The sequence below is a fragment of the Coregonus clupeaformis genome, chromosome 1, assembly GCF_020615455.1.
Source record: "Coregonus clupeaformis isolate EN_2021a chromosome 1, ASM2061545v1, whole genome shotgun sequence".
NCBI lineage: Eukaryota > Metazoa > Chordata > Actinopteri > Salmoniformes > Salmonidae > Coregonus > Coregonus clupeaformis.
The window spans coordinates 13,947,286-13,969,801 of record NC_059192.1 but is presented as its reverse complement, the minus strand read 5'-3'; the positions used below and the strand labels follow the sequence as shown (position 1 = coordinate 13,969,801).

Genomic DNA, 22,516 nt, shown 5'->3' with positions numbered 1-22,516 from the left:
CGTAACAAATGATAATAGTTTACTGACGAGATTGAATGAGTTATTATGTATACATTTTTTGCCATGGGGCAGAGAGAAAAATGTCCAGTTTTAATAGCTAATCGCGCATACTATACTGAACAAAAATATAAATGCAACAATTTCAAATATTTTACTGAGTTACAGTTCATATAAGGAAATCAGTCAACTGAAATAAATAAATTAGGCCCTAATCTATGGATTTCACATGACTGGGAATACAGATGTGCATATGTTGGTCACAGATACCATAAAAAAGGTAGGGGCGTGAATTAAAACCACCATTTGCCTCATGCAGTACAACACATCTCCTTCGCATAGAGTTGATCAGGCTGTTGATTGTGGCCTGTTGTCCCACTCCTCTTCAATGGCTGTGCGAAGTTGCTGGATATTGGCGGTAACTGGAACACGCTGTTGTACACGTCGATCAAGAGCATCCCAAACATGCTCAGTGGGTAACTACATGTAAATGTAAATGTAAATGTAACATGTCTGGTGAGTATGCAGGCCATGGAAAAACTGGGACATTTTCAGCTTCCAGGAATTGTGTACAGATCCTTGCGACATGGGGCTGTGCATTATCATGCTGAAACATTAGGTGATGTCGGCAGATGGATGGCACACAATGGGCCTCAGGATCTCGTCATGATATCTCTGCATTCAAATTGCCATTGATAAAATGTAATTGTTTTCGTTGTCCGTAGCTTATGCCTGCCCATACCATAACCCCACCGCGACCATGGGGCACTCTGTTCACAATGTTGACATCAGCAAACCGCTCCCCCACACGAAGCCATACATGTGGTTGTAAGGCCGGTTGGACATACTGCCCATTTCTCTAAAACTATGTTTGGCTTATGGTAGGGAAATAAACATTCAATTCTCTGGCAACAGCTCTGGTGGACATTTCTGCAGGCAGCATGCCAATTGCACACTCCCTAAACTTAAGACATCTGTAGCATTGTATTGTGTGACAAAACTGCACATTTTAGAGTGGCCTTTTATTATCCCCAGCACAAGGTGCACCTTTGTAATGATCATGCTGTTTAATCCGCTTCTTGATATGCCACACCTGTCAGGTGGATGGATTATCTTGGCGAAGGAGAAATGCTCACTAACAGGGATGTAAGCACATTTGTGCACAACATTTGAGAGAAATAAGCTTTTTGTGCGTATGAAACATTTCTGGGCTCTTTTATATCAGCTCATGAAACATGGGACCAACACTTTACATGTTGCGTTTATGTTTTTGTTCAGTGTATTTAACAAATTTTTCCATGAGGCTGAGAGACAATGTTGCTATTTTAGAGCTCAGGGATTCTTGAAAGACGGGACAATCAACTTTTATCACACAAATATTTGTCTTCATATTAACAAAATGTTAAATATATATTTTGTTAGACTTAAGTATCAGCTGTCACACCATGTAAAGGAACAACCTCCTAATTTAGATTGATGTAAACTCCGTCAGACACCATAAAAGGCATTTCATTTTTTACTATTATTGTCCAAGTGTTTAAAGGCCTTGATTGTTTAATTCTAACATTAGATTATTCAAATATGTAATACAAATTTCCAAATTTATTTTTTGTTTTGTAACACTATTAAATGCTCCAGGGCTAATTTCCTTAGCATTTTGGCATGTTTTTCTAGATTTAGAACATAAAACAGCATTTATAAAGCAAACATTAGCCCTTAGGGCTAGCACAATAAATACTTCAATTGTTTAAGCATATGTTGTAGTGGTGTAAAGTACTTAAGTAAAAATAATGTAAAGTATTTTACTTAAGTAGTTTTTTTGGGTATCTGTACTTTACTTGACTATTTAACTTTTACTTCACTACATTCCTAAAGAAAATAATGTACTTTTTACTCCATACATTTTTCCTTACACCCAAAAGTGCTCCTTTTTAAATGCTTAGCAGCAGGAAAATGGTCCAATTCACACACTTATCAAGAGAATATCCCTGGTCATCCCTATTGCCTCTGATCTGGCGGACTCACTAAACACAAATGCTTTGTATGTAAATTATGTCTAAGTGTTGGAGTGTGCCCCTGGCTATCCATAAATTAACAAAAACAAGAAAATTGTGCCTTCTGGTTTGCTTAATATGAGCAATTTTAAATGATTTATAGTTTTACTTTTGATACTTAAGTATATTTAAAACCAAGACTTACTCAAGTAATATTTTACTGGGTGACTTTCACTTTTACTTGAGTCATTTTCTATTAAGGTATCTTTACTTTTACTCAAGTATGACAATTGGGTACTTTTTCCACCACTGATATGTTGCAGAACAGTGATAAAAATATTTATTCCGAATATTGACAAAAAAACGAGCTTAAGGGTTAGCCATCAGTGACGGAGTTGACAAGCCACTGACAGAGTTGACAATATATTTTTGCCTCTAAAAATAACATTTCAATACCAACATTTGTAAAGTATGGAAAATCATTCATTTGAAAATCCTGAATAAAAACAACCGTTCTATCTGATCTTTCAGCACTCTGACGGCGTTGACGTTAGACAACTGATCAAATTGTGACACGTGGGATTTTTTCAAAATGTCCATCTCTCCTGCTCCTATCAGTGGCATCTCAGTACTTCAAATCAAAATCAAATCAAATGTTATTTGTCACGTGCCGAATACAACTGGTGTAGACTTTACCGTAAAATACTTATGAGCCCCCCCCAACAATACAGAGTTCAAAAAATATATAAAATAGTAACACAAGGAATAAAATAAAATACACAAGAATGGAGCTATATACAGGGAGTACCAGTACCAGATCAATGTGCAAAGGTATGAGGTATTTGAGGTAGATATGTACGTGAAGGCAGGGTAAAGTGACTAGGCGTCAGGATAGATAATAATACAAGTAAAATAAATAACAGAGTAGCAGCAGCAAATTATGAGTGTAAAAGTGTGTGTGTTTGTGTGTGTATGGATGTGTGTTTGTGTTGTTGGTATGCATGCGTGTGTGTGGTGTGTATGTAGTAAATGTGTGTGGGTTTTGTGTGGGATTGTCAATGTAGTGTTTGTGAGTGTGTGTATATGGTTTGTATATACGGTCTAGTGAGTGTGCATAGGGTCAGTGCAGATAGTTTGGGTACCATTAATTGACTATTTAGCAATCTGGCTATCTATTTAGCAGTCTGATGGCTTGGGGGTAGAAGCTGTCTCGGAGCCTGTTGGTTTTTAGAAAGATATGTCACAAAATAATATTTGACCCTAATGTATAGGCTATATAACCCTAACCGGCAGGTAGCGCAGCGATTAGAGGCTAGCCAGCAACCGGAGGGTGGACGTTGTGCACAATTGACCAATAAAGTGATTGATCTATGTGTTTGCTGCTGTTGATCTGTAATTTGGGTAAATATCATTTCAATGTTTATACATGTTTATGTTTTCTTCGTGCCTTTTCTCATCTTTGTGTTGCAGGAGGTAGGATGTCCACCAGCAGAAGTCCGTCTGATGCCTCCTGTATAGTTGATCTTGGTGCACAGTACATTACTGCCACGCCCTACTACGCCCAAATGCATCACAAGTACAGTATTACACAATCAATGCATATCATGTCCCAAACCTCTCAAATCTGTTGTTCTAGGGTCTACCTATTACCTACAGCACCATAACCATTATGGCAATATGTTACTAGCATATATATACAGTGGGGAGAACAAGTATTTGATACACTGCCGATTTTGCAGGTTTTCCTACTTACAAAGCATGTAGAGGTCTGTAATTTTCATCATAGGTACACTTCAACTGTGAGAGACGGAATCTAAAACAAACATCCAGAAAATCACATTGTATGATTTTAAAGTAATTAATTTGCATTTTATTGCATGACATAAGTATTTGATCACCTACCAACCAGTAAGAATTCCGGCTCTCACAGACCTGTTAGTTTTTCTTTAAGAAGCCCTCCTGTTCTCCACTCATTACCTGTATTAACTGCACCTGTTTGAACTATTTACCTGTATAAAAGACACCTGTCCACACACTCAATCAAACAGACTCCAACCTCTCCACAATGGCCAAGACCAGAGAGCTGTGTAAGGACATCAGGGATAAAATTGTAGACCTGCACAAGGCTGGGATGGGCTACAGGACAATAGGCAAGCAGCTTGGTGAGAAGGCAACAACTGTTGGTGCAATTATTCGAAAATGGAAGAAGTTCAAGATGACGGTCAATCACCCTCGGTCTGGGGCTCCATGCAAGATCTCACCTCGTGGGGCATCAATGATCATGAGGAAGGTGAGGGATCAGCCCAGAACTACACGGCAGGACCTGGTCAATGACCTGAAGAGAGCTGGGACCACAGTCTCAAAGAAAACCATTAGTAACACACTACGCCGTCATGGATTAAAATCCTGCAGCGCACGCAAGGTCCCCCCTGCTCAAGCCAGCGCATGTCCAGGCCCGTCTGAAGTTTGCCAATGACCATCTGGATGATCCAGAGGAGGAATGGGAGAAGGTCATGTGGTCTGATGAGACAAATATAGAGCTTTTTGGTCTAAACTTCACTCGCCGTGTTTGGAGGAAGAAGAAGGATAAGTACAACCCCAAGAACACCATCCCAACCGTGAAGAATGGAGATGGAAACATCATTCTTTGGGGATGCTTTTCTGCAAAGGGGACAGGACGACTGCACCGTATTGAGGGGAGGATGGAGGGGGCCATGTATCGCGAGATCTTGGCCAACAACCTCCTTCCCTCAGTAAGAGCATTGAAGATGGGTCGTGGCTGAGTCTTCCAGCATGACAACGACCCGAAACACACATCTCAAGGTCCTGGAGTGGCCTAGCCAGTCTCCAGACCTGAACCCAATAGAAAATCTTTGGAGGGAGCTGAAAGTCCGTATTGCCCAGCGACAGCCCCGAAACCTGAAGGATCTGGAGAAGGTCTGTATGGAGGAGTGGGCCAAAATCCCTGCTGCAGTGTGTGCAAACCTGGTCAAGACCTACAGGAAACGTATGATCTCTGTAATTGCAAACAAAGGTTTCTGTACCAAATATTAAGTTCTGCTTTTCTGATGTATCAAATACTTATGTCATGCAATAAAATGCAAATTAATTACTTAAAAATCATACAATGTGATTTTCTGGATTTTTGTTTTAGATTCCGTCTCTCACAGCTGCCAAATCGGCAGTGTATCAAATACTTGTTCTCCCCACTGTGTGTGTGTGTGTGTGTGTGTGTATATATATATATATATATATATATTTTTTTTACAACATTTTACCAATGATACTTGTTAGGGGAGCAACAAATGTGTCCATCCATTGGTTTCTGTTTGTTCTGTTAACTTTGAGCAAGTTATTCTTTGTGTTCCAAGATGGTTCTCATCATCATCATCATCATCATCATCTTCATCCCATTGTGTTTCAGCTTCTATGAAGAGCTGCTGGCCCATGGTGTTCTGAAGCCCCTGGTTTCCTCTGTGGAAGGGGAGGTGATGAAGGAGGGAGGCCAAAAAAACTATGTCAGTCCAACAGGAGTGTCCTCCATCGTCAAACATTTCCTCAAGCAGTCAGGTAGCCCTTTCTCCTACCCTTTTATCTTATATTGAAAGAGCACACATTATGTCAGTCTCAAATATCTTTGACAAGGACCTTGTTGGATCATTTATTTTGTTTGCATCGTTTTCTGTTGAGTATTTCAAATGTTTTCCTTTTGTTCTTAATTAAACAAATATTTTTTTCATTAATAAATATAATTATTTGTATTAATAATATAATTGTTATTTTGTTTTGGCTCATGTCCTGAGTTTCATGTCCTTCCGTTCATCCAGCTTTCATTTGTTTGTCCAAGTTCCTAGAGAGCGAGGAGAGAATAAGGCCAGATTTCATAGGGTGATTTTATATTTTGTCTAAACCATACTGAGTCCAGATAATGAAGGCCTAGCCCAACTAGACATCCAGGAGGGACAGTGCAGGATGTTGCTTTGACTTCAAAACTAAGGCTGTAAAGATGAAACCATTAATCAAACAGATTGATCAACTAATGCTTTAGTTGACAAGTTCTGAAAAAATATGAATCAGTTAATCCACATATAGCCTTTAACTTGGTCAATAATGATTAGGTCATTAACCCTGTTTCACCCCTACATAAGTGTCTATTTCAGTTAATCAAGATGAATGTCATACAAGATCAAAAAAGTGATAATAAATAATGTTATTGAAATTCAAAGATAGCAGAATGTCATATGAGGTCAAAGCCATGGAATGTCATACGAGGTTGAAGGTAGCAAGTCGTTAGCAGGCCAAACAAAGGAGGGCTATCTACAGTATTAACCACTCCAGGCCTTTTAGAATGAGTTATGAATGGAGGCCTGATATACTACCTCTCCACATCTGATTAATCAGTAGAGTTATCAACTAATAGGAAATAATCTACAAAACCTAATGGTACAATATTAGCAGATCAAATCACAACCCTCAGGCAACAACTGATATTTTATCTCCAGTCTCAACTAAAAGGTTGAGGGTTCTATTTTCTGGACCTCTATGATGCTCCTAACCTTGTTCTTGATCTTTAAAGAGACAAATTGTTTCTTTATACTGTAGTCTAATTCTGGAATGTACAACTCGGCGTCCCCAGGGAGAGGAGTTGTGCATCTTTGCTCTAATTCACTATCTCTTCCTGCGTTTTTTTTCTCCTCATTATCCGTAATTTGGGAACGGAATGAAGTGAGGTAGCATGCCGTTCTAGAACTCTCTTGGCACCACCATGTGCGCCAGAGAGTGTATGTAACCATATCCAAGATGTATGTATTATTAACCACAAAGTTGTAATCGTTTCCCCAGTGGTGCACAATCAAACGGCTTCTCTATATTTGACATCCTCTCTGGATTTCCTCCTTACCGACTCTCTTGCTTTCCTTATCTTCCTCCATCTGTCCCTGTCTTTCACTGCAACATTGCCAACTCTGCGTCTCCGCACCCAAGCAGGGGCAGAGGTGTTCTTTGACCACCACGTCACCCACATCTACCAGAAGGGCGCCAGCTGGGAGGTGTGTCGGAAGGGCGGGGCCCCGGAGCAGTTTGACGCTGTGGTCCTCACTATGCCCGTACCGCAGATCCTACAGCTGCAAGGAGACGTGGGCTCCTGTGAGTACTGATCTACCTACCTACCATCACCGAAACACACACATACTGTATGCATGGTTTGTCATTATGCTTATACCAGAGCTACACAGCTTCAGTCTTTGAGGGCCAATGTATGAGAGGTGTTGGGTTTGCGCCAGACATAGCGTTTTCCTTGATGGCCAAAAAGCTCAATTTTAGTCTCATCTGACCAGAGTACCTTCTTCCATATGTTTGGGGAGTCTCCCACATGCCTTTTGGCGAACACCAAACGTGTTTGCTTATTTTTTTCTTTAAGCAATGGCTTTTTTCTGGCCACTCTTCCGTAAAACCCAGCTCTGTGGAGTGTACGGCTTAAAGTTGTCCTATGGACAGATACTCCAATCTCCGCTGTGGAGCTTTGCATCTCCTTCAGGGTTATCTTTGGTCTCTTTGTTGCCTCTCTGATTAATGCCCTCCTTGCCTGGTCTGTGAGTTTTGGTGGGCGGCCCTCTCTTGGCAGGTTTGTTGTGGTGCCATATTCTTTCAATTTTTTAATAATGGATTTAATGGTGCTCCGTGGAATGTTCATTTTTTTTATAACCCAACCCTGATCTGTACTTCTCCACAACTTTGTCCCTGACCTGTTTGGAGAGCTCCTTGGTCTTCATGATGCCGCTTGCTTGGTGTTGCCCCTTGCTTAGTGGTGTTGCAGACTGGGGCCTTTCAGAGCAGATGTATATATACTGAGATCATGTGACAGATCATGTGACACTTAGATTGCACACAGGTGGACTTTATTTAACTAATTATGTGACTTCTGAAGGTAATTGGTTGCACCAGATCTTATTTAGGGGCTTCATAGCAAAGGGGGTGAATACATATGCACGCACCACTTTTCCGTTATTAATTTTTTTAATTTCACTTCACCAATTTGGACTATTTTGTGTATGTCCATTACATGAAATCCAAATAAAGATCCATTTAAATTACAGGTTGTAATGCAACAAAATAGGAAAAACGCCAAGGGGGATGAATACTTTTGCAAGGCACTGTATATGATCAGGACTATTTTCTAAGTAAAATTATGTATTTTATTGGCTCTGTGGCTGTGGACACCAAGGTTAAGGAAACTGTAATTTGGGTGAACTATACCTTTAACAGTTTCCTGTCAGTAAATCACTATGGGTGGGATTGTCAGGGGAGGGGGCAGGATGTTTGAGTCACAGAGCTGCTAGGGTTTCAGACCTGTCAATCAATCACTGTGGGTGGGACTTTGAGGGAAAGCGGTAGATTGTTAATCTTGTCAGAAATACTTGTCTAGATAGTCTACTCTTTCAATTTAGTTTATTGTGACAAAAACCTAAGAAGAAAAGTTATGTTCTGTCAAGTAAACATGGATTACCTGTTGAGAAACAATATAGAATAGCAGAATTAAAAAAAGAAAAAAAGGCAAAAAACTGCAGGGGGAGGATCCCCAGATCCCCCGCCAGATCCCCCACTTTTATACAAGGTCAGGTACCCAGGAATAGACCTACAGGTATGATTGAAGAATGAAGCAGGTGTTAAACATGTGCTTTGCTATACAGAAAGCAGCAGTTGACTGCTCCATTGTCGACACTTTAATCAAATCAGTAGGCCTATATAAATATATTTTAAAATACTATCATTAGCTTTTATAACCTTCAATATTTTTTATTTGATCATATTTTGGACCAGATTGAGGCTCTCTCTCCATTTCCTATTGTTCCTGTTAAACATCTATATCAAATGTTTTCATAATCTATCTGCAGATAATCGCCAAAAGCAGTAGTAGCCTACCAGTATGCAAATTAGGGAGCCAAATGAACCCATCACTAGGCTACACTGACGATTCACTTTAGCGGTCACTGGTAAGTCTCGACATGGGCTTCGAATCCTAGGAAAATACAAACAAGATTTTTTGCATAGTCAATTTACACACAGCTCTGTCACACACACTTACCCCACCAGACATGCCACCAGGGGTCTTTTCATAGTCCCTAAATCCAGAACAAATTCAAGAAAGCGTACAGTATTATATAGAGCCATTATTGCATGGAACTCCGTTCCATCTCATATTGCTCAAATGAACAGCAAACCTGGTTGAAAAAAACTGATAAAGCAACACCTCAGGGCACAACGCCTCTCCCCTATTTGACCTAGATAGTTTGTGTGTATGTATTGATATGTAGGCTACATGTGCCTTTTTTAAATTGATGTAGTTCTGTCCTCTACATGTTCTTGTCTATTAACGTTCTGTATTATGTCATGTTTCATGTTTTGCAACAGCTAATGGGGATCCTAATAAAATACCAATAAAATACCATTGTCCCGATGTGATATACAGTATACAAAACATTAAGAACACCTGCTCTTTCCATGACATAGACTATTCAGGTTAAAGCTATGATCCCTTATTGATGTCACTTGTTAAATCCACTTCAATCAGTGTAAATGAAGGGGAGGAGACCGGTTAAATAAATATTTTTAAGCCTTGAGACATGGATTGGGTATGTGTGCCATTCAGAGGGTGAATGGGCAAGACAAAAGATTTATGTGCCTTTTGAACGGGGTATGGTAGTAGGTTTCAGCCGCACCGGTTTGTGTCAAGAACTGCACCGCAGCTGGGTTTTTCACGCTCAACAGTTTCCCATGTGTATCAAGAATGGGCCACCACCCAAAGGACATCCAGCCAACTTGACACAACTGTGGGAAGCATTGGAGTCAACATGGGCCAGCATCCCAATGGAACGCTTTCGACACCTTGTAGAGTAGCCGGCTGACAATGTCTGTTATCGGCTGTTTAGCCGACGGCTGTCGCTTAGGGAAAACACTGCGCATTGAAGCTGTTCTGGAGGCTCGTGTTGGCCCAACACCCTATTAAGAAACTTTATTTAGGTGTTTCCTTTATTTGGGCAGTTACCAGTATGTAACAAGCTGCTTCTACTTAATTTGTTTTCATGAATAAGTGCCCCATTGTTCCTCTGACTTGGAAAAATTGGGTGCTCCTCACTCCAATGCATATGTATGAAGGCATCACTCTGGCCTCTCCTTATAGACAGACGGGCAGCTGACTGGCTGGTCGGTGGGTGGGTGATTTATAATAATATTAATAATAAATAATAATAATTTGGTGGGTGCTCATATTTGTCCTATTTCACACATGTAAAAGTGTGTATTGTTCGCATGTGTGAATTGGAAATGTGATTTTTGCATATCCCACCTCCCCCTGAGACACCCTCGGAGAGTGGGGTCACGGCCCCACCAGTAGACAGACAGACACAGAGCCTGTCCTTAGCTGCCAACCGCTGACCGGGTCCCTCCAGTTGCATGTTAAATTGGTCTCCAGGTGACTCTCTGGCTGCGAGGGGCTCGCATCCACCAACAAATTGGTATTCTCTGAGTAAGATTTCTAAACCCTAACGCGGCGTAGTGTAGAGTCCTACAGTACAAATATGGAAATGAGAGAGGAAGGCATAGTCCTCCAGGGTGCGTAGAGTTTCTTGGAAACGCTGAATAATGCAGAGTGCGAGCAGAAGTCGGTGCTTTAAAAAATGGCTGCATTCCAAATCAGCCACTGGACGGAACAAGGGAACGAGACGAGTGAAACGGGTGGAGGAATCGGTGCCTATTGCTATTAGGGTGAAGAGATGGTCTGGGATGCTGAATTCTGAATGACTAGTGTGGCATCGCACACAAAAGGTTGAGGATGGTCGAAGTATGGTATTAGAGGAGGAGTTGGTAAAGCATTGTTATCTTCTAGAACTGTGCTGCACTGTGAGTGACAGCTGAGAGGTACACCTGAAAGGAACCATAGTCTGGCTGAAGTAGTGGTGTCACCTAAGTTACTATACACCGTACAACTGTGACCGGTGCATACAGGAAATATCAGTCCATGTCAAGATTCACTGAAATCTCAGGAGCAGTGGGGAATAGGTTATTTCAATTAAGACAGAGCCTCTGAAAGTATTGCATACTGAATTACCTGTCCCTATAATATTCACAGAATATTCACAGAGTTGTCTGGAGAAAATGTTTTAATCTTTCTCTCAGTTGGGGATGTGCATGATGAGCTGCTAGAGTTCACTTAATAGACAAATTCCAAGGCATGTAAGTCAGCCCAGTTCGACTGCTTCCATGCAAAGCCATAGAAATGGCTTCAAAGCCCCCTTGACTTAGAAATGGATTTGTGGATTCATTTGAGAAATGTGCTCTGTGCCTTTTGGAGAAACTCTATCCATACAAATGGTCCTGCTTTACAGAGACAGACTGGAGTCATTTGGGAATATTCTTCAGAGGCCCGTCTCCTTTGTTGTTTAATTTATACACAGAACTTCTGGCACTTGGATATTTTGTTCTCATTATAGTATTTTGGTCAAATTAAATCTGGCCCAACCGAACCATCCGTCTCCAAATAGAGTGTGTTGAGCTCATCATGGATTGATAGTAAGTACGTATTCACAGGGTGGGTTTTAAGTAACAACAAACGTTCCTAGAATGTGTAGGACAACGGGTTCATTCTAGATCCAACACTCAACCTCTAATGGAAAGGAAAACGTGTTTGGTACTGTATGAATATACTCAGGCCCTGCCGTAGACTAGCGTCCTGTCCAGGGGGTGTACTTCTATGTCCTTCAGGCTCGTACAAGCCAAAGCTTGTGCAAGGCTATTTACTTTTTTATTATGAATATACAGTATATTGATTTATCATTTCTGCAAGACCACCACACATTGGTTTGTCTTTATATATTAGATACAGATTATATAATATACAGTAGATTAGATACTTCCTAAATGTGGGTGGTAGGACTAACTTTATTGTCAGATTAATTCATTATGCAGCATACTGTGTAAAAAGGTCCTGAAACATTTTAAGATGTCATTGATAGTGATGCAGTGTGAGGAACTGGACAGATGGGGGCAGTAACAGGTGAGAGCTGGGGCCAGTCCCTGCCTCATGAGGATGCAATGTGGAAGTAATTTAAACAGAATCAAGCTCCAAAATAACCCTTGCTTCACACTTCCTCCCCGGTCCTGGTTGCTAAAAATTCAGAAAATATGAGACAGAGAAATGTGTTGTTATGTTGAAAAGAGAAATGGAGAATAGAAATAGTCCACGGAATCAACTCTGTGACTTTTACGCAAAGCCTATAGTAGATCATGCTCAAGCCACACTTGTTAGGGACAGATTGAAATTGACTGGGGGGGAGGGGCTGGTCCAACTCAAGGTGTCATAAAGAAAAATATTTTCAAATGACTCTCCCCTTGTACTGTAAAATAAATGTAACACCCTCCCCCCTCAGAATTAACTCAAAATAATGTTTACGACCACAAATAACAATAACTGTAGTGACCCTGTGTTTATAAACGTGGATATCAACATTTTCACAGCATGCTTTTGTGGCACAGTCGATGCCACGCAGGGCTACGGGCCAAAATGTTAAGGGTTTGCCGACCACCATGGACGAGCTCACTCACTCTCCCTGCCTGTTACATTACACTACAATCAGAGCCAGCTGCAGACAATGATCAACTAGGGGGGAAATGCCATATTTATAATTATATAAAATATATGCAACACATTTTCCACCAAAAGGTTTCTGTGCCAATGCACCACACAACCAATAAACAAAGCCTATTGACTTAGGGCACTTCAATATCATGGTTTGAGACAAACAGAAAATCCATCCCTCCCTACCTTGTAGGCTTACCCAGTATCTAAGGCTTGGCTTGACAGTCTCAGAATTGTTTAAAACGTTTTGGTGTTTATGTAACAGATGTCTCTTTCCATTCATCAATTGGCCACTGCACAGTTTGTATAGATTAATTTTATTTGTCAGTTTAAAAAAATGCATACAGTGCATTTGGAAAATATTCAGACCACTTGACTTTTTCCACATTCTGTTATGTTACAGCCTTATTCTAAAATTGACGAAATTGTATTTTTTCTTCATCAATCTACACACAATACCCTATAATGACATAATGACAGGTTTTTAGACATTTTTGCAAATGTATAAATACAAAGAAAACTGATATGACATTTAGATAAGTATTTAGACCCTTTACTCAGTACTTTGTTGAAGCACCTTTGGCAGCGATTACAGCCTTGAGTCTTCTTGGGTATGACGTTACAAGCTTGGCACACCTGTATTTGGGGAGTTTCTCCCATTCTTCTCTGCAGATCCTCTCAATTGCTGTCAGGTTGGATGGGGAGTGTCGCTGCACAGCTATTTTCAGGTCTTTCCAGAGATGTTGGATCGGGTTCAAGTATGGGCTCTGGCTGGGCCCCTCAAGGACATTCAAGGACTTGTCCCGAAGCCACTCCTGCATTGTCTTGGCTGTGTGCTTAGGGTCGTTGTCCTATTGGAAGGTGAACCTTCGCACCAATCTGAGGTCCTGAGCGTTCTGGAGCAGGTTTTCATCAAGGATCTGTCTGTCCGTTCATCTTTCCCTCGATCCTGACTAGTCTCCCAGGACCTGCTGTTGAAAGACATCCCCACAGCATGATGCTGCCACCACCATGCTTCACCGTAGGGATGGTGCCTGATTTCTTCCAGACATGATGCTTGACATTCAGGCCAATGAGTTCACTCAGAGAATCTTGTTTGTCATGGTCTGAGAGTCCTTTAGGTGCCTTTTGGCAAACTCCAAGCAGGCTGTCATGTGCCTTTTACTGAGGAGTGGCTTCCGTCTGGCCACTCTACCATAAAGTCCTGATTGGTGGAGTGCTGCAGAGATGGTTGTCCTTCTGGAAGGTTCTCCCATCTCCACAGATGAACTCTGGAGCTCTGTCAGTGACCATTGGGTTCTTGGTCACCTCCCTGACCAAGGCCCTTCTCCCCCGATTGCTCAGTTTGACCCGGCGGCCAACTCTAGGAAGAGTCTTGGTGGTTCCAAACTTCTTCCATTTAATGATGAAGGCCACTGTGTTCTTGGGGACCTTCAATGCTGCAGAATTTGGGTACCCTTCCCCAGATATGTACCTCGACACAATTCCTTCAACCTCATGACTGGGTTTTTGCTCTGATATGCACTGTCAACTGTGGGACCTTTTATATAGACAGGGGTGTGCCTTTCCAAATCATGTCAAATCAATTGAATTTACCACAGGTGGACTCCAATCAAGTTGTAGAAACATCTCAAGGATGATCAATGGAAACAGGATGCACCTGAGCTCAATTTCGAGTCTCAAAGCAAAGGGTCTGAATACTTATGTAAATAAGGTATTTCTGTTTTTTTATTTTTAATACATTTGGCTGGTAGCTTATTCTTTAGATGTTTGGGGCTGCTGGTGAACCATGATATGCAGTTATAATCAAACAATATGCCATTTCAGAGTTTCCTTTAGGAAAATTTGCCGCAGAACAACATGACAGGGAAGATTTTAAATTACTGGACATTTGAGAAATTTAACAGACGTCCATATGCATTCAGATCCAACCTGGCGCAGCCAGTGCTATCAATAAACGAGGGATGTTGGCCAAATGAGCCACATTTACATGTCCTTAAAAACAGCCTATAACAAATTACAAAAACACTATTCCTTGTGTTTCGATGTGTAGCATATGCTAAACTTTATAGACAAATGTTTTCCTAAAACAATAATTGTCCACCTCACGGTTCAGCTGTCAGAGATTTGAGCACTAAATGTATCAGGTCTATAGGCTTAGGTGTCCACTGTATGATGTTAATATCATACAGTGGATATTAAACTGGCTCTAACCAGAATAGAAAGAGGAGTGGGAGGCCCCGGTGCACAACTGAGCAAGAGGACAAATACATTAGTGTCTAGTTTGAGAAACAGACGCCTCACAGGTCCTCAACTGGCAGCTTCATTAAATAGTACCCGCAAAACACTAGTCTCAACGTCAACAGAGAAGAGGTGACTCCGGGATGCTGACCTACTAGGCAGAGTTGCAAAGACAAAGTCCAGTGTCTGTGTTCTTTTGCCCATCTTAATCTTTTCTTTTTATTGGCCAGTCTGAGATATGGCTTTTTCTTTGCAACTCTGCCTAGAAGGTCAGCATCCCGGAGTCGCCTCTTCACTGGTATACACTACCAGTCAAAAGTTTGGACACACCTTCTCCATTCAAGGGTTTTTCTTTATTTGTAAAAAGATTGTACATTGTAGAATAATAGTGAAGACATCAAAACCATGCCGGTGGCATGCTACGACACCGACATGTATTTCTTTATGTCAGATGGCTACTGCATCTGCTATACATATATAGACGTACAGAAGGAGGGTAATTTGTTAATTTTTGAATTTTCAATATTGTTAGATTATAGGAGTAACTCTGGTAGGCCTGAAACAGTCTTCCTTACCTCAAATTCAACTGCCTTCCTATCATAGGCCTGCAGTAGCTAAAGCTTAATAATGGCCACACCATACCAAACCTTCACAAAGTTTCAAAACTTTTATTAGGGTAATATCAAAAGTAAGTCTAGCCATTGTTTATAGGGAAAATATGAGCAGAAGAGCCAGGGAAACCAGGGAAAAAACTATCCTCCCTTGTGCCCAATAAAAAACCACACAACCCTCCCCAAAGCAACAAAAAAAAAGTTTGACAACCCTCTCCTGTTTTGGACCACCCCTCCCCCCAGTAAATTTCGATCTGTCCCTACTATAAATGAATGTTTTGCAAAGCAAATACAAAAAAATATATATAAAAATATATATACACAGAATAGTGGGTTATTTTATCTACATTTACATTTACATTTTAGTCATTTAGCAGACGCTCTTATCCAGAGCGACTTACAGGAGCAATTAGGGTTAAGTGCCTTGCTCAAGGGCACATCGGCAGATTTTTCACCTAGTCGGCTCGGGGATTAGAACCAGCGACCTTTCGGTTACTGGCACAACGCTCTTAACCACTAAGCTACCGGCCGCCCTAATCATCTTTGTCTTTTGATCTCACCAAACAGAGTCAATGTGGATTTATCTGTTCTTCTGCAGACCCTTTAATTAAATAACAAGGCTCTGTTTGCAAGAAGTGGTACTGTATCCCTCACAGTATTCCTTGTTTTGAACAAACTGAGGTTAGGAGTATGTGAAGACTTGTCTGCACCTGTTCCTCAAACTGTTTTCTGACAGGCTATATAGATTTAGTGTGCACGCAAGAGTACATGTGCTTAGTTGTTTTGTTAGATTAAAGATGATTGGACTGTTTATGTGCATAGTTTTGTTAGATTGAAGATGATTGGACTGTTTATGTGCATGTTATTCCGATTCTTATTGTCTTAGTTACTTTAGAGCTACAATTTAGAACTGCAACCAAAATAAATCAAAGCTCTTGTTTTCAAACAACCACATATCCATGCTGTCAAATGTACAGTGGGCAAGTACTGAACATATAGTTAATGTTGTCTTATCCAAAATGTGTTTGGGTTTTATGATTGGTATCCAGCAGAATACTCAGGCACAGCTTTCTGCTGCGTTGCGTGGTGTGTCTTGGCCCTCACAGCGCTTTTCCTTTCCTTGCAGGGAAATAGGGCCGTGTAACGTTTGCAAAAGATGAATGAACTCAGGGAGCGCTGGCGGGCCATGGCACGCCTGATATAAATCACTGCGGTCTCCTGGCTTATTTGTTTCCCATAATATATTGCGGAGTATTTTTGGTCAGCGGTTTGACAGGGTTCCTGGAGCACTAGTTTTAGGGGCAGAGGTGTCCTTTCATCCGGGGTGGCTTGCCGACGTCTGTGCCAGAGCCTTAATGCATTCTGCCCCAGCAAATTTCCTTACAGACTTTTTGTTTTTGTTCAGGGAAGTGAATTCCCCGTCATAATGTTTGGAGCTTTTTGCAGAATGTCTCCTCTTCTTACCCTTTACTCTGGCGATATATCTGCTTTCATTGACAACCCAAGCCAACTGCCAAAAATGAACAGCAGAGGCAGGAATGTTGGTTTTGCAAGAGCTGGCAGAGTTCTCTGAATGACATAAGACTTTTGAATGGTTTCTGAGGGCCAGTGTGTCTGCTGCAGTATTCACAGGGACACCTGTTGGTGCGGTGTGTTCCCTACAGCCAGCCGTAGCCCACACACACACCCTATACTCACATTGGAAACCATCCATGAAACATTATACAACCCTTCTCTTGCCCACACTTTCCTCGAATTCATCTGAATCTAGGCCAGCAGTGGAGCACTATTGGTATATTTTACATCAGAGGTCGTAATTGCTAACAGGTGGTTAACCCGGTCCTGTAACAATGCAGAAGGGCTGAGTAAGGCCGTTTTTTAAAATTAGAATGTCATATAAACTCACTTCCACTTTGGCACACACTGTTATAGCATCAGGGGAACCGTTTTCTGTTCTTGTGTGTAAAGGAAGAATGGGACAAAAGCGGAAGTTTGTTCACTTTCTGCTTATAAAAACACTACAGGCTTACCCATTGAAAAGAGTAGTGTTTCTAAGGTTGAGGTATATTGATTTACTATATAGGACATTTACTGCCTTCTTAGTACTGCCTTCTTAGTATTGCCTTCTTAGTACTGCCTTAGTATTGCCTTCTTAGTACTGCCTTAGTATTGCCTTCTTAGTACTGCCTTAGTACTGCCTTAGTATTGCCTTCTTAGTACTGCCTTCTCAGTATTGCCTTCTTAGTATTGCCTTAGTACAGCCTTATTATTGCCTTCTTAGTACTGCCTTCTCAGTATTGCCTTCTTAGTATTGCCTTCTTAGTACTGCTTTCTCAGTATTGCCTTCTTAGTACTGCCTTCTTAGCAAAAGGCAGTCTTACTGTCTCAACTAATGTGGATATATCCCATGTTATCTGTGGATGTGAGTGTGATCGCTTTCGTAGTCAAAGCTTACGTGTTACACTTTTTATAGAGGTGAAAGTCTAATCAAAATGTATTGGTCGCGGGGGCCTCCCGAGTGGCGCAGTGGTCTGTGCCGCTAGAGATCCTGGTTCGAGTCCAGGCTCTGTCGCAGCCGGCCGCGACCGGGAGACCCATGGGGCGGCGCACAATTGGTCTAGCGTCGTCCAGGTTAGGGGAGGGTTTGGCTGGCAGTTTCTAGCTCCAACAGTGCTGTAATACTTAACAATACAAAACAATACACACAAATCCCAAAACATTCAATGAAAGAAATTAAGAAATGTCAGAGTCCGGAATATAAATGTACATGTAAATGATGGTGTGTATAGACAGTATGGACAGTATATGAATAGAAAAGGTGTGTACAGCAGTAGATCCTGCGTTGCCACCCCAGTCTGAGGTGGCTCTGGAGCAGGTTTTCATCAAGGATCTCTCTGTACTTTGCTCCGTTCATCTTTCTCCCAATCCTGACTAGTCTCCCAGTCCCTGCTGCTTAAAAACATCCCCACAGCATGATGCTGCCACCACCATGCTTCACCGTAGGGATGGTGCCAGGTTTCCTCCAGACGTGACGCTTGGCATTCAGGCCAAAGAGTTCAATCTTGGTTTCATCAGACCAGAGAATCTTGTTTCTCATGGACTGAGAGTCCTTTAGGTGCCTTTTGGCAAACTCCAAGCGGGCTGTCATGTTCCTTTTACTGAGGAGTTGTTTCCGTCTGGCCACTCTACCATAAAGGCCTGATTGGTGGAGTGCTGCAGAGATGGTTGTCCTTCTGGAAGGTTCTCCCATCTCCACAGAGGAACTCTGGAGCTCTGTCAGAGTGACCATTGGGTTCTTGGTCACCTCCTTGACCAAGGCCCTTCTCCCCCGATTGCTCAGTTTGGCTGGGCGGCCAGCTCTAGGAGGAGTCTTGGTGGTTCCAAACTTCTTCCATTTAAGAATGATGGAGGCCACTGTGTTTTTGGGGACCTTCAATGCTGCAGAAATGTTTTGGTACTATCGTGGAAATTCTTACACAGGGACACTCAAAGTCAATGTTAAATGAATAATTGTTTATAGTCAGCGCACTGGAGAGGTTCCAACCAACTCAATGCACCATAGTACACATGTCAATCAGGAGCTCTGCCGGGGCAGTCCCAGCAGTTGTCTTATACTTCTGCACATCTATCACTCCAGTGTTAATACTAAATTAAAATTGTAATTATTTTGCACTATGGCCTATTTATTGCCTTACCTCCATAACTTACTACATTTGCACACACTGTATATAGATTTTATATTGTGTTATTGACTGTACGTTTTGTTTATTCCATATGTAACTCTGTGTTGTTGTTGTTTTTTTCCGCACTGCTTTGCTTTATCTTGGCCAGGTCGCAGTTGTAAATGAGAACTTGTTCTGAACTGGCTTACCTGGTTAAATAAAGGTGAAATAAATAAAAATATACGGCTATACACAGACAAGTTATATTTGCATGATTTAGCATAATTAATTCATCATTAGCGTTTTGTTTCATTCACGTGTCCGACCAATACTGGTTCATAACATGTGACAGAACAATACCTCACGAGGATTCTTCTCTCTAAGCTGAGACCTTGAAACTGAGGTATCTTTCGTTCTCAAAACAAGGTCTGGGCATACTGCCAAATTGCAGATACTGATAAGTGAGGATTCGTTCAATCAATCACTTGCATGAACACGGAAATTAGTTATTAGAAAAGCACAAATATAAAATGTCATTCACATTCCATCCTCTTATCACTTGTGTGATAATAATCATTAAATTTTAATGTAAGCATTTAGATTTTAGCTTCCCTCAAATGAGGTTTTATCAAAATATTTATATTAAAGTAAGCGAAATCAACACAAAAAAAACAGACACTTCAAGCCTTTCATTCTGGGTTGTACAATCCAATTAGTATGGTAATACTTGTGATGTCACGAGAGGCTGTGTCCTGGAGGGACGTTACATCCCCCTGAGATGGCTGCAAACCCAGACAGCTATGGCTCCATCTGCTGGTATGGTCGGGAACTCCAACCCTCTATGGCCAATCTTCCCACGCAGCTGAAACCAATCAGGAGCTGATGAGCTGAAGGTTTGTTGAAGGGAAGAGACACGGTCTCCAAGCTGGGCTCTCTGGAGGACAAGAGTGCTGCACGTCCACTTCCATGAGGAATATAAGGATTTGGAGATACTTACCTTTGGGAAATACTCACCTTTGGATATATGCACCTGTGGAAATACGTGTGGGACATTTGGAAAGGACGTTTTGCTGGGTTGGCCACTAGCTGCAACGTGGAATACAGTAAGACTGGGGAAAAGTTATTTGAGCGAAGGAGAGTTATGATTTTGGATGTGGAAGAGACATCCCTGAACTGTTAACCCTTAAAGAGCCACCAGAGAACAGAATTGTGTTATACTTTCGTTAGTTTCCCAAGACCTTTAATAAAATCCTTGTTTTGGTTGAACCTGGTCTCCTTGCACTACTTGAGCAATCCCACTGAAAGCTGTGTAGCCTCTCGTGACATCACAGATGGTGGAGAATCACGGGCACGCTAAGCGTTAATAGTGCATGTCAGAGGAGGATACCGAAGGTTTGATCACCCAGTTTTCCCAAGTTGGCCGTAGGCTCCCCGCCGACTGAAATGGAGGACATATTGAAAGCCCTTGTTGCTGGCCAGCAAGCCCAGATGCAAGCAAACGTGGCTCTCTTGGAGGAGCAAAAGAAAGCCAACCTTCTGAAGGCAGAGGAATTGCAGTTGCAGAGACAGAGGGTGGTCCAAAATACCCGCCCAATAAAGGCAAGTGGCTTTATATCTAAGATGGGAGCTACCGATGACATTGAGGCATACCTGCCTGTATTTGAAGCCACGGCCACTAGGGAAGCCTGGCCCAAACAACAGTGGGTTGGTCTGTTAGCCCCTTTCTAACCGGGGAAGCGCTGAATGCTGTCCGGGGACCTGGGGCCGGACCAGGTTACTGACTATGATGCCCTGAAGTCTGAGATCCTCAGCAGATATGGACTCACAAAGTTTGGTATGGCCCAGCGCTTACACAGCTGGACCTTCCAACCAGACCAACCTCCTCGGGCGCAGATGCATGAACTTGTCCGAATCGCAAGGAAATGGCTGGATCCGCAGAGGAATACAGCAGCGGCGGTGGTGGAGGCCGTTGTGGTGGATCGTTACCTACGCGCCCTGCCTTATGAGGCAAAACGGTTCATCAGTCAACAGGCCTTGACCACGGCTGATCTGACCGTGGAAGCTGTGGAAAAGTACCAGGCCACACGCGGAGATGCTGAATGCTTCCCGAAAAGACCCCAGGAGTGCGGCCCCACCACAAATGGGAAGAACCCGTCCAAAGGACCCCAAGGTCTCGAACCCAGCCACGTCAGGACTTATCCCGGCTCAGGGGGCCAGAAACCAGGCGGGTCCAAGAAGAGTACACCAGGAGGGGGAAACTTCGACAGTGTTACCGGTGTGGGGAGATGGGACATATCTCCTGGCAGTGTGGGAAACCAGCGAGGAACCTATGCCCACTGCGGAGTCCTCCAGCTCAGCACCCACACACCGTTTTTGCCTCGCTCTTGGGAGTCGTAGATGGCGGCCCAGATCGACCCCCCACCTGCCCGGTAACTGTGAATCACCAGTGATGTGGAGGCCTTACTGGATTCTGGTAGCCGGGCCACCCTGGTGCGTAAGGATTGGTGGGCCCAACGTGTCTGACCCGGGAAAGTCCTCCCCAGTTTCCTGTGTCCATGGGGACACCAGAGAATACCCCATTACTGAACTTACAATGACCAGCACACGGGGAACCATACACACGGCGCGGGGGTGGTTGATTCCCTCCCCGTCCCTGTCCCTAATTGACGAGACTGCCCAGCCTTTTACCCACTCTGGAGAGAGTCTCAGGAGAGGATAACCCAGTACCTCGGAAACGGAGAGGCAAGACTCATCCTGGGAAGGCTCCGGTGCAATCCTCCGAGTTACTCACTCCCGCCCGGGCTCTGATAGGGATGGCAGGTGCCCAGACCGACACAGACGGAGCTACAGAATCTGGACAAAGAACTGTCTGGTCTGAAGGGGACCGCTGAGAGGTATCGTTTGTTAAACAACAGTTAGACATGAAGACAGAAGAGTTGAGATATCCTCCAGGCTAAACTCCAACAGAGCTCCTTCCATAAGCAACAGGAGGAGCTGGAGAGGCTGCGCAGGACCATCGAGGAGTGTGAGGAGACCTGCGCAGTAGTAAGGAGGTCCCAGAAGAAGGCAGAGGAGAAGTACAAGGTGTTGGAGAACAGAGATGAAGAATGCGGAGGCAGAGAGAGAGAAGGAACTGAAAGCTGCTCAACAGAAGCTAAACTCTGCTAAAACCAAGGCTGATGCGTTCAGTAAGAAACTCCAAGGAGAGACAACAGGAGGCTGAGTCCCTGGTCCTAGAGGTGGAGGAGTTGAAGAGAGAGCAGGCTGGCAAGCACCACGGCAATGCGGACGCCTCTCCCGGCGTGATGCCTTCTTCGCTGCCTTTACCCCGGCGAGACGTCGGTCCCGAGGAGGGGGATGTGTGATGTCCACGAGAGG

At 42.7% G+C, this 22,516-nt stretch overlaps 1 protein-coding gene across 2 annotated transcripts in view; it reads left to right on the top strand.

The window, feature by feature from the left end:
- The window catches only part of LOC121533453 (renalase-like), a 71,468-nt gene that overhangs the window by 581 nt on the left and 48,371 nt on the right, over window positions 1-22,516 (top strand). Inside the window, exons 2-4 of one of the 2 annotated variants that reach the window (XM_041839534.2) lie at window positions 3,462-3,567; window positions 5,416-5,561; window positions 6,978-7,136. In XM_041839534.2, coding sequence (XP_041695468.1) covers window positions 3,462-3,567; window positions 5,416-5,561; window positions 6,978-7,136 — 411 coding nt within the window. Of the gene's footprint in view, window positions 1-3,461; window positions 3,568-5,415; window positions 5,562-6,974; window positions 7,137-22,516 lie in introns of both variants that reach the window. The other variant, XM_041839446.2, reaches the window with a different exon arrangement.